Consider the following 18046-nt stretch of genomic DNA (forward strand, 5'->3'; position numbering starts at 1 on the left):
ATAAGTGTCCTTTTTAATGTAAAAGAAACAAGTCCTCACTGCCTTGGATTATTTTCCAGATTAGCATCTGATTTATGTCGTAAAACAGGGGAATATCTGCCTTCTCCTTGTATCTCTAGCCTTTAAGTCAATAAGGCCAGTCACTCAGTTGAGGGAAGTTTTTCCCTTGAGAAAATGGATTAAGTCCTTGTAAAGCATACTTAAGATGATCATGAATATGGAACAGCATTTTACTAGAAAATGTCAAATTTGCACTAATGAGACATTTTTCATTAGCTTTGTTAAAAAATAGCTTATCACAGTGAAGAAACAAGAATAGAACATGCTGAAAGGAAGATAGCAACTCCCCTGTGCAGTCCTGCTCATTCCATCAGTCCTGTTTATTAGTGTGTTTATACCAGTTCATAGTGACATATACAGACACGGTGTCAAACATCTGTGTATATATATGATTTCTATAACTTTCCATTGGAGCTGACTTTCAGTGAGTCAGCATTTTCAATAGTAGCTAAGTGCTCCAGAGACATTTGACCAATTGCCTTATGAAGTTTGCAGCATTATATCAAGATGCCTTCCATCCAAGGTTAGGCTTTGTTATTTAATATATCCTCTTAGTAAATATTTGTCCTCCTGTGTGACAAAGGCACTGAGGAGTTGTATTAAAGCCTTTCCCTTGTGACCTGCAAAAAGCACGTGCTAAAAAGCAGATTCAGAAGAGAGAATCCTACTGAGTGACAATTCAAAGAACTTGTGGGAGCGTTTGATAAAAAGTCGCTTTACAACTATTAGATTTACTCCTGGATGACTTCCTGAAACTTATGCTGGGAAGCAGTATGTGTAGCTTCCTTGTTCTTAATGTCTAATTACATGTTTCTTGAAATAAGTCTCATTGAAGTAGCTGAAAGATGTGTCCTCAGAGGAAGTTATTGCCACTTTTGCCTCACTCTTAGAAGCACAAATCTTTTGCTCATACACCATGTCCAACTATTGCTATGCTAAATTTTCAGCAGATCTGTTCCCAGTGGGTCAATGTCAACAGTAAACCTTTCTCATCCTCTTGTAGTTCCAGTTTTGATATAAGCTGTATTGTCAGGTTTGCCTCCCTTAGGTCTGGTGCAGAATCCATTGAAGACACAGGGGAAGGTGAGATGAATTTAACAAAGGCTAAAGCAGAAAGACCAGGTTGAGAATGTGTTGTGAAATACAAGTGCTGCTCTTATCTCACATCACCAGCTCACATCTTGTGAAATCTTTGCTGATTTAACAGACTCTCTATCTTTCAGAGATGAGTGTTCTGTATCTCTGTTTTCATTTAGAATTTTGGTATAAGGCCACGAATCAGGGACTGAATTGGAAGCTTTTTCTATCAGTCCTTGTGGATTTTATAAATAATCAGTACACTGACAGCACTGGTTAATGTTAAAAAAAAATAAATTAGACATTGCTTATTAGTGAACAAACCCATCATTTTTGCTTCTGGAGATAACAGTCAGTACCTGCAATCTTTAATTATAATTCTGGGTGCTAAAACTATGTCTTGCTATGTTAGGTGTCTTAACACAAGGGAATATTTTTTGAAACCCACTGATAAGTGCAAAAGGGCGCATGTGCACTAATGTGTCTGGATCAGAAATGGTTTTTTTTAAGTCCATCTCTGTGATCCCCACTTCTGAATTCCTTCCCCTAAAACTAATGTGCTACATAAATAGACCTGATTATGCTGCAGCTGCTAATGGGTGTTCAGTCCGTGGGACAAGACTAGAACTAGACCCCTGTCCCTGTGTTTGTAGCGTTGATGCTCATCCTCAGCATTAAGTGTTTCACTCCATGCATTCACACCTACTGTGCTGCACCTGCTTGCTAACACAGAACTTGACCTCCTCTATTTTCAAGTGTGACTTTAGAGCTTTGTATTTAGGTACCAAAATGTTGCTGAAGATCCTGTTCACTTCTGGTAAGGCTTAAGATCCTTTAAAAACCTAGAGTGCTTTAGAAAACAAATCTTGGGCTCCTAAGGTGGCATTTACAAAAGTACTGTGTCTTACAGGAATAACCACTGAAGTTTCAGAAACTTAAAATCCCCCGTGCTCTCTGCCTTACTCTGGTCAGACTCTGCTTTGCAGGTTATTTTAATCTAAGTAGTGTGTCATACTGTGTTTTAGTTGGTAGAACTGTAGGAGCTGCGCTTGCAGTGAGTAAAGTTGGGTAGAAAGGCTAAAGAATTCATTAGTGCTGTTAACCTCAAAGAATGGAGTACAACTTTTAGACATTTAGTCAGACCTGCCTAATTCTATTTCCTTGGTGCAAACTTTTCTTTGTCTGAAGTGAGACCTTTTCAGTGATACAAGTGGGTTGCAGTGACTGTGACTTCTTTGAACAATTGCATGGGTAGGGCATCCACAACTTCTCTGGGCAACCCATTCCAGTGGCTCACGACCCTGATAGTAAAGAATTTCTTCCTTATATTTAATCTAAATCTTCCCTCTCTTAGTTTAAAACCCTTACCCCTTGTCCTATCACTACATGCCCTGTTAAAAAAAAAAACAAACCTCTTTTTTTTTCTTATAAGTCCCCCTTAAGTATTGAAAGGCCACAGTAAGGTCTCCCTGGAGCCTTCTCCAGGCTGAACAGCCACAGCTCTCGTAGCCTTTCTCCATAAGAGAGGTGTTCCATCCCTCTAACCGTCTTCATGGCCCGCCTCTGGACGTGCTCTAATAGGTTCACGTCTGTCTTGTACTGGGGGCCTCAGAGCTGAACATAATACTCCAGGTGGGGTCTCAGCAAAGCAGAGGGGGGAAAATCACGTCCCTTGCTAAGCTTCTTTTTATGCATCCCTCCCCAAATCACTTTTCTTTCCTTTTTCTTCTAATTTATCTCCTTTAGCTGTAAAGGCCCTGTAAACAGCATGGTTAACATGCAGCATCAGTCCTCAGTATCGTCAAACACAAATTTCAGTGTGTTTATCCAAGTCAGACACAAATCTAGAGACGGACAACCAAATTTCCAATTTAGTTGTAGCTAAAGATGCAGTTCATATTGTGGGAGGTGGGACTCACATGCAGTAGTGCAGAGGCAAAGCTGACTAGTTGTAGAATAATCACTTCATTTCCATAACATATTTTGTGCTCTTTCTGACTAAAAGATGAACATCAGTCAAACGTCTTACCAGGTGGAACCTAAAAGTTCTCCTAGCTTTTCCATTAGATGTTTATTCTGGGGGGCAAATCGTAAAATTTCTTTCAGTCTTCCTCATTGTGTGGCATTTCCAGAACTGCTCTATAACTTACATAAGGAATATTGTAGTTTCCTTGAGAAACAGAATCTGACATATTTTTCTGGATGAACGTTTCCAGCTATGATCAAATCCTTTCTAGTGTCTCAAGCATTTTTATGTTTACACCAATCTTGATTCTTTTCATTTTTTCTCTCAGTTTTCCTCCACTGTTACGTGTTTTCAGTATTTGGCAGTGGACCCGAATACTCAATTTAAGGCTATTAGGAGTGAAGTATTTCCAGCTACTTCTAATAAATGCTGCATTTTGCATGAAAGCTCATGTCTTCAAATATATTCTTTAAACTGCAAACTTTTTGCTCCATTTTTACTAGTTAGAGTAGATTTTGTGACATAAGCAATTTTTCATCTTCATGATTTGGGAAATCCTGAAGATTGCTGTTCCTCCCAAATGAACCAGATGGTTTGAAAAACTGTTGGAAGATGTTGGAATAAAAAAGGTCTGACCACTATAACTACTTTGGCAAAAGAAATTACTTTCAAAGTTTCCCTCACTAGCATGTTGCAGAATCCGAAGAAACTGATTACCATTGTACGTCTTGTAGAACACAAATCTTTCCTCTTAATAACTTTTAAGAATACTTGACTTTTGTGTGGTGTTATTGCTTAAGTATATACCACTTACTACCTTCCTGTTCTGGAGCTTACACTGACTTGACGTGTGAAGTCAAGTATATTCACAGGTGGACGTTTGCTGATGGATTAAGTACTCATCACTTCTTTGTGCTGTTGATTAGTAGCTCTCAAATTCAGGACAGGCAGAACAAGAAACAACTGCTATGCAAAATCTGAAAACCAAGATCCAGAACAAGACAGCTAGCGTACTTCTGAAAATTATCACTAGCTTTCCAGATATTTTGGATCTGAGAAAGCCATACTTCTCTAAGCTCTTCCTCTGTTCCCCTTGCTCTTGAAGATGGTATCTTATGATACCCTGGCATAACAAGAACTTGTTTCTTCTCCTTTTATGGTTTTAGCTAGGAATTAATTCACACATTGAGAAGTGAATGTAGCGGGCAGGATCCTTTAGTCAAGCAATTAGAGGCACCAAGGAAGGCATTAGTGGCTAATGCCACACCTGAAGTACCCTAAAAGTCTTTTGTGGCCTCAAGGGAGGTGGTGTGTTGTCAAGGGTTTTGTTGTAGAGCTGTAAATTTGGCTGCTGGTGTTCCCTGTTCAACCTGCAACACCCTCCTACATGAAGATGATGGTGGCGATGGGTCTGTATCTGAGTGAGAATATGCTACTAGTTACTGCTTTGAGCACATACACCAACTTGGCAGAGGGCCTGTTGTGCTCTTAGTATCTCATTAGCATATGTCCCCTTCTCCTCCTAGACCCCTTAAGTGGCATATGTAAATAAAAAATGCTTTGGCATTTCAGACAAGAGAGTTGGAAGAGTCTTTAAAAAAAATGAAATTGAGAATTCAGGTTAAAATATGGGGTTTGTTCTTTAAAAACGAAATGGCATATTTTCCAGCCATGAGCAGATGCACCACCGGATTTCTACAGTTTTTATGCTCCCAGTCTGAAATACTCTGTACACATATAACTATTTATTTAATCTGAAACATTGAATTCAACTCTTAAATGGCATTGTATCTTGTCCTGCAGCTACTCTGAAGGGCACTCAGGATGAATTAAACAAGAAAGCACTTCAGACTTTGGAGAGGTGAGTAGGGATCTTGCAGATATTTGCATTATGTATTTCTTTGGATGAATTCAGAATAATTGTTGGTTTTAATGGTTTTTTCTTCTGCATAAGGCTTCCTCGCCTGAAAGTTTAAAAACAGTTCAGTAGATTTCAGCAGTAGTGTGTCAAAACTATTCCTGTGATGGCTAAATGCAGCGATGATTTGGTTGAATATCCAAGGTAAGAGCACCTGTTCTGCCATTAAACAGAAATAACCTTAGCCCCAAATTAGCTGCAGCCAGAACTACGGTGCTGGGGGATACAACTTCCTTACCTGCTGTGTGGAAAGCTAGTTTTGTCTCTGTTCTTGCGTGAAGCAGGCTTAAACTCCTTTTTCCTTCATGGTGGGAAAGTAGCTTCACCACCAGGGTGTAGGCTGCTATGGGGTGACCTGGCATCAGTGCACTTAGCAGGGAGGGGATGATTGCTGTTCTAGTGAGTGTTTGCATGAGCGGTTGTATGAAAAGGCAGCTACGGAGCTAGCGGTACAAAGTCATCGCCATTCACCTGTTCTTCACCACTGTATTTTGTGGGGGAGTCTGATTCAATGGCTCTGCCCTGAAAGTATCTGTGAATTAAACTCCTCTGCAGCAACAGTTACCCGAGTAAAAGTGCTTGGGTTAAAAAATGTTTTTGTCCATTCTGTTGTGGTAGAGAGGTGAGGTGTGAGCTTCCTGACCCTGTTACAACTAAGTTACATCACCCAAAATATACTAGGCGGTGTTTGGGCAGTTAACATTGCATATGTAAATGCTGACAGACTTTGGATGGCAACTAAATGGAAGTTAATATGGTCTAAGTCTTGGGCTGAAGTTCTAATTCTGGGTTTGCTGTGGTCATAAATACATTCCAAAAGTGAAGAAAATTTGAGATCTCTGGTATCTCAAAGTACAGATGTAGCAGGTTGAACGTGTTACTGGATCTTAGCTGTTTTTCTGATGCTGAGCAAGGAGGAGTCCAGCATGTTCATCTTACACTGGTTTTGCATTGGTTCCAAGAGCATGTAGTAAGTTGAAACCAGTAATGTAGTTCTGGACATTTACGTTATGGAGATCTGAAAGACAAAATTTAAAAAAGCTATTTATTTGGTCACTTTTTAGGTCAGGAGTATACTTTAAGTCATGCTAGTTCCTGGACTCCAATGTAGTACTTTTAACTATTGCACAATTTTGATGTAATTGCAGCGCTGCAGTGCTTTTAAACTGCATTTATTTTTATCCTTTGACCTTTCCTACTGGCTGCGACTTGCTTTCATGGTATCTTAACTCTAGCTAGGAAGCAGTCAAGCTTCTAGCCAAACATTAGGTACTCAAACTTCAGCCAACAGGGATGTTGTGACAGTGAGGTCGTTACTAGTGTCTTCCAAAATGCCTGAATTTTGATTTCTTTTTTTTCTTTTCCTTGTTTTCACCTGTTTTTAAAGTACATGTATGATCTGTCAGGCCATGGTTTGGCTTGTAGTCTTCTTTATAAGTGGCATTTTCATCTGGAGGCTTGGAGCAAATATTCTTTTAATACCTTTTGAGGAAACTGAACAGTAAAGTAACAACACTTTGTTTCTTTCCAAAAGCACCGTTAATCTCTTCTCCTGTACACCCATGTGAACTTTCCCCTGTTATTTACTGTTGGAGGCTGCTGAATGTTTCACAGGAGCTGCTTGCTAAAGAGGCGGCTCACCCTGCGCCAACAGCTTAGGACAAAGCTGGGTTCTATCTTGTAGCGTCTTGTTGTTGTTTTGGGGGTTTTTTTTGTTTTGTTTTTGTTGTTAGGGTTTTTTTGTTTAAAATGGGGGGAGAAATTAGTGACTTGCTTGTACTAATTGCACCGTGATGCTTTTGGCATTGCTTCAGAATCCTTGAGTGCTACCTTGACTTGCAGAGTTACAGGACACATCCAGTCCATGCTTTTGCCAAGAAAGGTTGGACTAGATGATCCTTGAGGTCCCTTCCAACCTGGTATTCTACGATTCTATGACTCTATGATTTACATTAAATTCATTAGTTCTAAAGGCATTAGTTACAAAAGTCAACTCCAATAGCTTCTTGCTCACAGGCCAAGATGGCGTTTGAGAAGTGTCTGCTATTAAAACAGTATGTGGTTTGTTTCCTGAAGTAATTCTTTGATTTTTGTTTCTTTCTTTGTTTATTATTAGCAAATGAATAGTTTTGGCAGGGTTTTAAACCACCAGCCTTGTCGGCCTGTCGTTTGTCCCTCAGAAGGACATTAATCGTGCTTGCTTTGGGCAGGGCAATGCAGGTGCAGGCTTCCCTGGTGTCCTGGAATGCAGCCCAGAAAGAGGTTAGGAATGTCGGTTGGCTATGAGGGACCTTCCTCTTCCCCATCTCTCCCATGTGAAATGACTTCCCCGTGCCACAGAGCTAGGAGTGAGCTCTCTGGGTCAGGGAGGGGATAATCCACTCGTCCCTGGGCTGGGCTGGCAATGTGGCATGAGCCAGTGCCCCACATTGCTCCTGGGTTAGGTCCCCAAAACACTATCTTCACATTGCCTTGGTTAATGGCTTCTTCACAGGCTAGCAAGCTCAGACCGCAGTTTGATGCTTAGCATAGTCTGAGAGGGACAGTTGTGCCCTGTTTTTCCATCCCTGTTCCCTGTCTGCGTAAGCCTGTGTGAAGGGCCTGCACGTCTGTTTCTGGAGACGCTGCAGCCATCACTAGCCAAGGGATCACCGCAGTGCCCAGTGACTGCTATGGACTAGAAGGTAATATCTGAGAGACCCAAACTGGAGAAGTAAGGGCCTTGGTTTTGGTCAAGGCTCAGCTCCTGCCATCAAATCCTCATTCCTCCGTCAGTGTATTCCCTTTCCAAATTAGGAGCCTACTGTCAACGATTAGACTAGAAGCTGCAGGGTGGAGGATGTTTTGTGTGTTTGAGCATCGGCTCACGTCATGGGCTCCTGATCTTTAGTCCTCTACATGCTTATAGTCACAATAATAGCAGAAGCAATTATTACTTATTCAGTGCTAACCTAACCCTCTCCTATTGTTTGAAAAGTGGCAATATAGGAACAAGTTGGACAACTGTCTCCCTCATCTAAATTACCTAAAAATAATGCTTTAATGGGTTTATCATGAGTGAAGAGCAACTTTCTTCGTATCAGTTATTGAAGTTCCAAAACATTAAGTGGCATTTAATGAAGGAGCGTGTAAGTTATAAGATGGTGGCACTTGTGTTTCTCATACTCGTTCCCTGTGAGCCTGGCTTAGCCAGGCCAGCATTTTTTGTCTAGTTTCGGTGTGCTTACCATTACTGGACCAGTTTTCTGTAGGATAGGACTGGGTTTTGTTCTGTGCTTGTGTGTGACTCGTGGTGAAGGGAGTTCTGGAAAGTACAATCTAACAGTCACTTTTCTCTTTCTATTGTGTGGTCGTCCCTAAAGAGCACGTGACTTGGCCCCAGAAGATCACCAGATCATCCTCTACCTATCACTGCAGCTGGCTCTTGTCAGACAGGTACGTGCAATAATTGGCAACCACTGAGTTATGAGAGGGCAGGAGAAGGACAGTCCCATTAAACAAGACCCAGATGTGCTAAACAGGGTCCCTTCCTTACTATGTTGTAATCGGTAACAATCAATCAGAACATGTTTGTGTGAGATTTTTCTTTTTAAATTATTATTATTTTTAAAATAGTAATTCTGTAGCACGCGGAATGACCTCTCCTAGGGCATGCATTCAGCTGTGACTCGTGAGCAGTGCTGTTCCCGCTTGGAGCAACTTTGTCTGGGTGGGGCGAGCGAGGTGTATTTATTCCTGTTCCCTGAGTATCATGCTGTGTCCCTGCTGCAGGCCGCTCCAAAGGCTCTCTCATTACTGCCCAGTTCTGTATCACGCCAGATCGCATGCTCTCTGCGCTGAATTGGTTTATTCCATACTTGGGCACGTTCAGCGTTAGGCTTTGACGGGCGCTGGAGCTCTGCAGCGAGTGGGATTAGTTGGCGTTTGAATGCTGCTGCAGGTGTTAACTCATAAAAATTAAGCTGATCAGAAAATACACTGCACCGCCTTTGAGAAAAAACATTTGGGCTGTGCTTTATTTTTTCTGTCCCTTCTTTTTATAATTGGGATGTGATTTATTTCTCTGTCCCTTCTGTTTAAAAGCCAAAGTCTTTATTGGAACAGCCCCTATTTTTTAAATGCTTCTATAGCTAGATTTGAAATTTCATCATCATAGTTTCCTTCTTTGGCAGGCTTTCTGCTTGCTGCAGTTTTCTCTCCTTACTCTACACTACAGAGTCAAACTGTTGGATCCTTCTTACTTTCCTCAGCTAATTAGGGGAGCTGTGTGTTCATTAGGTTAAGCTAATTGTTCCAAGAGAGCACACTCTTGATAATGTCACTTTTGTAACCCTTTCATAATGAGAGCAGTGTGTTGTGAGGAAGCCTGCAATAGGACAGGATAATTAAAATGGCTTATTTAACTTTCTCATCTGCCGACTGGCTGCTTTATGATGCAGTTTGCTCGAGGTCTTTCATTAAAAAATATTCAGCTACCCTTCTTTCTCTCACAGCTTTTGCCTCTTAGGGAGGTTGTCTGATCTGCTGCTTCTTCTGCTTCTTGCCATGAGTAAAAGCATTACAGCTTTTCTGCTGTTATCCTTAAAAATAAAATCAAGATTTTTGTGGTCATTGGTTCTTTGTTGTTTTCACTGTTATTGGTCCACTGCATTTTAACTCATTACCCTTTCTTTTTTTCCAGTTGTAGCCTGTCTTTACAGTGTTGTTTTGTATGTCTCATTTCATCATTTTCCTTCCCTCCTGTTCTTTCCCATTCAGTGTCTTGTCCTCACGTTCACTTTCTCTTTAGTCTGCCTCACCTCTGTATTTTCATCCTTGATGTTCTGCCATTTGCCCCTGCTACCATAGATGTGTGATCTAAGTGTGTTATATGGTGTCAGCCTGGCCCCTGCAATGCTGCTCCTGCTCTTCTCCATCTAGTGAGATATAAATCTTTAACGCATGCTTGGAGAGAGAGGAGATACCGGAGATATCTTTATTTTTAGACTGCTGTAAAATATCCTACTCTTCTTTTGCCAGTTTACTTAATGATAAACATTTGGTAATGCATTTTTAATATCCTTAATTATTTAAAGTATCTAATATATTCTCTTTCTGATTAACTGAAAGATAAATGATACCTTTTTTTGATAGATTGCATTAACTATTGAACGTCGCAGTTAGGGCTTTCGTCAGGCGATGCTACAGTACCAACAAATCCTAACAACAGTAGGTTATAATATAATACCTGACTGTTATTCTCAACAAATAGGCCTTTTTATTTCTATAGTCAAGGTCAATAAAGGAGGTAACCTTACCCAACACTGAAAAATCTGGGTATCAGCTTGCATAGGTAAGAAAGCATTTTCATGGAACAAAGCAAGAGAGGCAGCTGACCGGTAGAGTGCCAAGCAAAGTTGGAGCAATTTGTCTTCCTTGGAAGACTCTAAAATATTTCCAGTAGCACTTGTCTCTGTCAGCACTGGGCAAGGGAGAGGGTAAATGGAAAAGCATAAGCTTCCCTCTGACACGCAATGAGGACGTGACAAGAAGAGGAATGGTTATAAAAGGTTTTTGCAGAGTTGGCAGTTGAAAACCACAAGCAACCAAAATGAAAGATGATGATGTGCTTCGTGCTTGTGTGTGTGGCTCTGTGTCTTAAAGAGCAGCAGAGTCACTGGGAGGAGTCTTGGAGGGTCTAGAATCATAGAATAGAATCATAGAATAGTTTGGGTTGGAAGGGACCTTTCAAGGTCTAGTTCAACCCCCTCTGCAGTGAGCAGGGACATCTTCAACTAGATGAGGTTGCTCAGAGCCCCGTCCAACCCAACCTTGAATGTTTCCAGGGATGGGGCATCTACCACCTCTCTGGGCAACCTGTGCTAGTGTTTCACCACCTTCAGCATAAGAAATTTCTTCCCTCTATCTAGTCTAAATCTTCCCTCTTTTAGTTTAAAGTCATTACCCTGTGTCCTATTGCAACAGGCCATGCTAAAAAGTTAGTCCTCATCTTTCCTGCAGGCCACCTTTAAGTACTGAAAGGCTGCAATTAGGTTCCCTGGAGCCTTCTGTTCTCCAGGCTGAACAACCCCAACTCTCTCAGCCTGTCCTCATAGGAGAGGTGCTCCAGCCCTCTGATCGTTTTTGTGGCCCTCCTCTGAACCTGCTTTAGGTCAGCCCCACAGTGTTTTAGGGTGGACTTTTCAGAAAAATACAGAGTAGAAGACCCTCTCCTGTAAGGAGGGTCTCAATCTGGTTTTCCCTCAAAGTTGAAGTGTCCTGAGGCCAAGGTCAGTATTTGCTATGGTGGCTATCTACACCCGCAGTGCCGGGCTGGCAGCCTGCCGAGCCGATCGACGAATGAGACTTGTAACGCCCAACTCCCTGCAGCTGGTTCGGCTGCTTCTCCTGTTTCTGTGGTAACAGCATTTGGATCAGCAAAAACAAGGTAGAATGAACATTCTAAAGCTCACTGATTTTAATGCCTTGCCTTGTTTTTTAGCAGGCCAGTTTCTATGGAAATGACTCTAGAGAGTTAGCGCTTTTGTTAATTTTAAGTCCTGGTTCCCTTCTCGGTTTTGGTGGTGGTGTTGTTTTTGACCTTGAATGCAATGTAAATCGGTATTGGATACATAAAAACAACATACGGGGCTTTCGTACCATTTTAATACTTGGTTTGATTTGACCTTTCTTTGCATGAAAGTAGAAAGGGAAAGACAGCCAGGGGCCAGCAGCTGAGAATTAGAGGTCTCGCTTATCAATTTCATCTGTGGACTGCCAACAGACCTGAAGTTTCAAGTGGCAATATCCAAAATACACCTACTGTCTTCCACAGAGCCTGGATGTAAAAATAAGATAAACATTGGTTAAGACACAACAGAAAACATTTCAGCTATTTTCTCCACGGTTTTTATTCTGGTTTCAAGAAGGCGAGACAGCTCGCTTTATTTTGTCCCAGGAGGTGCTTCTTTCAGCGACTGCTGGGTGTGGGTAGTTCTGGTCTGTTTTCTCCCAGACCAGCTAGTGCCTCCTCTGATGAACAGTAACACGCTGCTTTTCTGTCTAGGTCCTGGCCTAGATTTTTCTGGTGATCAAAACCAGCTTGCAGTAAAAATTAAGTAATAACTTAACTCACAGATACGTCTGCGCCTGCGTTCCTGAAGTTCTGGTGGACTGTAGCAAGTCTGTTTTCAATGGAAGCTCTTGCCAGGCAATAAAGCTTTCTCATATAAAGCTTTTCTATAATGCCTGTGCTATAAAAAGAGATGGAGAGGATAGTTTTAATGGTTAATTAACTGTAACGCACAACTGATGTGAAATTATAAGGCCTGAAAACTCCTTTTATGAGATCCTGTTTCGTTTACCATTCTAAGTATTGCAAGTGCATTCTAGTGTTGGGAATTATTTTTAACGCTCATACTGTTTTCCCTTTTATACCTACAGTTGTGACATCCCAGCATTGTTTTTAAGGAAGCATATAGCATTATTGAAATAAATCCTATTATATGAGAGGCAGCCTAAACAATCCATATTGTGGTATTATTTTGGTAGTGCTGGTAGTGCTGCAAGATGCTATTTCTGGCTTACTGCAGTATCTTTGCTTCTTAATCAGTGCGATCGGAATATACCTGTATGCCATGCGGAACACGTGTGGTATATTTATTAACAGAAAGATGAATCAGAGAAGGGTAGCATCTTCTAATTACACGCCCTGTTTAGACTGGCAGTCCAGCTGAAATAAGATTACTTTAAAGCTCAGCACTTGTAGGGAATTTAAACTGGCAGCCTACCTCTGATGCAACCCTGAAGTTTCAGGGGGCCATCTGGGCTGCTAGCTTCCATCTTTCTCGTATTACATAGTTACTTAAATAAATAAGCTGTGGCATCTGTCAATAGATTGATGATCTCTGCTTTTCAAAAGAAGTTTGTGTTGACTGCTACCAAATATCTTGCTTTTACTATTCTAGAAACTTATTTTGTATTTTATTGTACCTGGGCTGTTGCAGGTTGTTGTTTTCTATAGTGCTTCCTGTAAAGGAATAGAGTCTCTTCATATTATTTATTAGAGGGTATTTTATCTATGTTTTTTCCACCGTTTCTAATTATGCAGCAGTACTGTGTAGGCTACTAATGGTGTTACAGCACTAAGGAATCTTTTGGGGCTTAAGTTAAACAATCGGGTATCATGATTAACTTCCAAAACCAGCCACTGCCTGTGACTCTGATGGTACTAGAGGGAAGCACTGAAATTAGATGTAACCATTGGAAACCCTATGCTACAGAACAGGGGAAAATTATTTTAGATTATGTCTATTTCAACAGCATGTGACTGCCTGTTCAAGCAGGCACAGGTTGGCAGGAGTGACCATAACTGACTTTTGTGCTGCTTTTATTTCGTGTGTGTTGCAACAGAGTCAGAGAGCTTCCTTGACAGCTGGCCTCTGTTAGGGGTATGAACTTGCAGTTGTGCGATCATCGGACATTTACACATATAAAGCAAAGTCTCAGTGACTTAGTTTGCACATTTGCATGCAAGTAAGGTCAAGTATCCTTACAATTTCAAAGTCCCTCAGTAAAGGCACTAGTTGCAAGTATCATTCTCTGTCTGATGCGTGCTAGCAAATTAGGATCACCTTCCCAAGTCTTTGAATAGAATCATAGAGTAGTTGAGTTTGGAGGGGACCTCTAGAGATCACTCAGTTCAGTCCCTGCTCAAAGCAGAGTCAGCTGGAATAGGTTGCTCAAAGCCCCCTCCAGTTTGGTTTACAGACTTTCTTTTTCTTCTAATGAACTTATTTTTACCCAAACTTGGAATTCCTTTATGACTACTTGTGCAGGTCTGAGGCAGAGGTATAGAAAAAATAAGAGGTGTTTTTAGGCCTGAGTGCAAGAAGAGCCTTGATAGCAGCTTTGCATTAGCATGTCAAATATGTACTGAAAAACTTTGTGGACAGGCAGATCTGGGCCCACCACAGCCTCATGCCTGTTGTCCTAGTTCCAAGTTGTCTTGTCATTGCTAGTGTTTTTACATTGTAAGAAAATGTGTCCTAGTAAGCTGCTGAGGGAACATTGGTGATTTAAGCCAATGTGTTTACCTTTGCAGTAGGCTATAATAACACATGTGGTTAAAGTAGCTCCACTGACAAGCAGTAATTCATTAAAGCTGAGCACTCAGTCATGTATCCCAACCTGAATCTAAGCCAGGACATTCAGCAGTTTTGAAGCAGTGGGCCAGATGCCAGTTTGGGGTTATGTCTGTGGAGCAGTCGCACTGATCTCCAGACTTGCATGGAGTCACCAGTAATAGAGTAGTTAAGTCCTTTGGCTTGCACAGGCACACTAAGAGTGAAATGTCATTTGGACATTACAATGAAGTTGTCCCATGAACAGAATATGTATCATGCTCCCAGAAGTATACCTGGGGTGTAGATAATCAGCAACCCCTGTTGTAACTGCAGGCAGTGTAGTTGTTGCTTTCCTTGGTTATGTGCTACTTGTTTTCCTGAGTGATCTGTGGAAGCAGTGGGAATTTGATGCTGGTGGTATGCCAAGACAGGAGAATGTCTGCAGAGCTTTGCTAGATGGGAAGTTCTCATAGTAGGAAAGAAGGAGCTACATTGTCCATCCCTTAAGGGAAAGAGAGGGAAGGTATATATGAGAAAAAGAAATTTATACATTTCTCTATTTTGTTTTCTGCAGGCTTCCCAGGCCAAACACAGATCTGGAAAAATTTAAGTAGCTGTAATTTCAGACACTAGAGAATCTTAAAGAAAATCCTCCATATAAAACTTACTGGTAGCCAAAGGAAAGAAAATCTACTAAGAAGTTCCCTTTTGAACAGATAGCCTAAAATAGGGTATTGGATCACAAAGAGTATGTGATACACTTGCATTCATTATAGAGGTTAAGTTTTCTGCCAAGTGAGACTTGATTCTGATGGCATGCTGCTGCTGTGAGTGTCAGGACTGCTCTTTACATCACTGCTTGCAAAGATATTTCTTTTTCTGACAGCATTTTGAATCTTGACTCTTTTACCCTTGAACATTAAAACTTAATTTTTATGTTCTTGATCCTGATCATGAAAGACCTTGTACAGCCATGACAAGAGACAAAATGCAGCAGAGATGTATAATGCGCTCCCCCAGGTGAAGATCCAGCCACCCGTCCTAGAAAATAAAGTCGAGAATTGGGCCTCTGTAGTGGATCTGTTTACAGCATGGAAGCACCATGTCAAAATAAGACTGTATCAGGTCTGCTGCTCCTGTTTATAAGCAGTGATTTAGTAATGCCGCAGACTCTTTTCTCTAGAACATGTGGGTCTTTTTTCAAGCAGTGTAGTCTGTTAATTTTGTCAAACTGTTCGGAGAGTAGAAGTCTTTCTCATAGGTGCCTAAGTAGGATTTCTTCAGAATTTCTAATGACTGTATTTGTACTTACCTTTGGCATATAATGAAGGAGAAATGTGTTCTCTTTTTCTTTCTACCCCATCTCCTCCCAGATTTCTGATGCTATAGAACATCTTCAAGAAGCACTGCAACTGTGCAAAGATGACATGAATTCACTTCATCTACTGGCCCTCCTCTTTTCAGCTCAGAAGCACTATCAGCATGCACTGGATGTTATCAACATGGCTGTTGTTGAATACCCGGAAAGCTTTAGGTAAGAGTTATTGCACGATGCAATACATCCAGTCAGGAATGATCTGCTTATTTACTCTGTTGTTCTCAGTTAATACACAAGGAGCCTGTTAAATCAGGTGTGCTACTGGTATGTCACTCTCCTCCTGGGCGTACAGTGAAGCTAAAACATGTGAGGCTCAGGGTATTCTTTTGATTTGCTGTCTTCATAATCTGTCTGTTTTTAAAACTAATCTTTGTGCTTATTTGATTTTCCAGTATTTGCCTTTCTGTATTGTGCTGATGGTGTCTTCTCCCATATCAATCCCTGTACTTTTTCCTGTGTCACTTTACATGTGGAGAAAGTGTGAGTGTGCGACAAGTATGATGATGTCTGCCTGTATCACAAATAATTTTATATTTGGTAAACTTCCTGGTTAAAAACAAACAAATTCTTCATGTATTGGCCATTCTTTTGATGCTCATGTATGACTCAATTTGCTGCAATAGCACAGCTGGGGAAAAAGATCAGATGAAAATCGCAAGCTGTAATAATGTATAGCTGAAAGGATGGTTTGGCTGCCTAAGAGCAGGTTTGAACCAGCACAGACTTCTTGGAGCCAGAGGTTTCCACTGTTCTATGTTTGAGTCAGTCCTTCATCCATCCGAGGGAGAAAAATTGAATTCCTTACGATTTACTGTCATGACCTTTCAAAACAACGAATTTGTCTATTCTGTGTGAAAATTAAAACTACTGTAATACCTTCTGGTGATCGTGTACTAGCTGAGTTTCTCAGCCAAACTGCAACAAATCCTGTTGCATTGCTGGAAGACCAGCTTCCATTCATAATTGCCTGTATTTAACTGATGTTTTAAACCCGTGCAGCACTGCCTTTAGACAGCCAGCTTTCTCAGTGGAGAGAGGGAGTGTTCTCCACAGATATAATCCAGCAGCCAGCTGAGTGGGATGTTGTCTAAACCTGAGCAAAGGAAGGTCCAATTCAAATTGAGGCTGTCTAAATATGAGCTTGAATGCTTTAGGATCTTCTAGAACTATGGTGCCCTATCAGCGTATAATACTTTTCATTGTAAGCTGCGTGTTGCCATTTAAAATAGCTGCCTGTGGTTTTGAGGTTGCTTTGTGTACGTGAGGAGTTAAGACTGTCAGTGCACATCTTTGACAACAAGGTGAAAATTAGTAATGGAAAAGCTCTTAAAATGATGCCAACCTCTCTTCAGAGTGTGAACATGGGTATGACAGAAACAGGAAATAGTGGCTGCTAAATTGTGTTTTGTGGTTTGAAAGTAATAAGCATAGTAAAAAAACTCATGTTGTACATTCAAAGGTCAGACATTCATTGAGGACTACAAACTCTCAAAGACAGATAAGACAGAGGTGGAAGAGGAAGAAGAAACTGGTTGTTTATGTGAGGAGCAGAGTATTTGCCACGTCAGATCAACCAACTGGTCTGTCAGGTCCTGGATCTTTCCTCCAACACTTAATGATAATTTATGTTTTAGGGGAGGGCAAAACAAAGAAAACATGGTGTGCAAAGTAGCTTGCAGGGCTGCTGGGTGGGTTTCTTTATGCTGTCTGGTGATCAGATTTCACCAAAGCAGGAAAGAATATTATTTCCTATGCTTCTATCGGTGCCAATCTTCATGTGCGAAAAGATCTTGCAAGGAGTAGCAAAAGAGGTTGTTTCTGGTAGAAACAATGAATATTGGTAGTGAAACCCATGAGTTTGTGCTTTCTCCTAGACACAGACTTGCTAGAGTGTGTGCTCGTGGAAGAACCGCTCTTTTCTCCCTGCGTGCACTGTGGTATGTAACACAGCTGGCAGTGAGACTCATTCACAGATACACAGGGATGCAGGAGTAGGTGCTGGCTTCTTCCCTCTGCTGCTGTGGCTAGCCTGTCTCAGTGTGGGTCTTTCTCCAAACCAGCCAGCAAACAACTGATGAGTGAGGGAATGGAAAAAGAGTATTGGAGTTGCAAGAGAGAAAAAAAAATATTAAAAAAAGCATTTCTGAAGAAAAAGAACAGGAATCCAATGAGGGAGAAAGCAAGAAGAGTAACAGAATACATCTATAGTTTGTACCAAATCTGAAATCAGACTTTCTAGAGGTCTAAAGTACAGTTTATGCTATGAGGGCTTTACTGCTTTGTAAAACCTGTTTGAGGGGAGAAAAAACTGATGCTATTGTGTACCTGGAGTTGTTATTGCCTTATAGAAAAATTGTATTAAATTTTATTACTGCATGGAATGACTACAGGATACTTCATGTAAATAGTATAGGCAAGTTCAACTTCATGATTTTAGAGCTCTATTTTAAAGTGGTTGATTATTTTTCCCAATTCGCGTTGATATGAACCAGGCAACTGTGTAATGTGGTGCCTGGGGCCTCCCTTCCTAATGACAACTCTTT

General features: G+C 41.0%; 1 protein-coding gene across 6 annotated transcripts in view; it reads left to right on the plus strand.

Moving 5' to 3' along the window:
* Positions 1-18046, plus strand: part of TTC7A (tetratricopeptide repeat domain 7A) — a 188847-nt gene that overhangs the window by 70049 nt on the left and 100752 nt on the right. For all 6 annotated transcript variants that reach the window (XR_010070258.1, XR_010070259.1, XR_010070260.1 and 3 more), the window contains 3 exons: positions 4907-4964; positions 8384-8456; positions 15499-15659. Coding sequence is in view for 1 of the 6 variants with exons in the window: in XM_063328651.1 (XP_063184721.1) it covers positions 4907-4964; positions 8384-8456; positions 15499-15659 (292 nt within the window). In the remaining 5 variants the exon portion in view is untranslated. The remainder of the gene's footprint in view (positions 1-4906; positions 4965-8383; positions 8457-15498; positions 15660-18046) is intronic.

This window comes from Chroicocephalus ridibundus, chromosome 3 (assembly GCF_963924245.1).
Source record: "Chroicocephalus ridibundus chromosome 3, bChrRid1.1, whole genome shotgun sequence".
Lineage (NCBI taxonomy): Eukaryota > Metazoa > Chordata > Aves > Charadriiformes > Laridae > Chroicocephalus > Chroicocephalus ridibundus.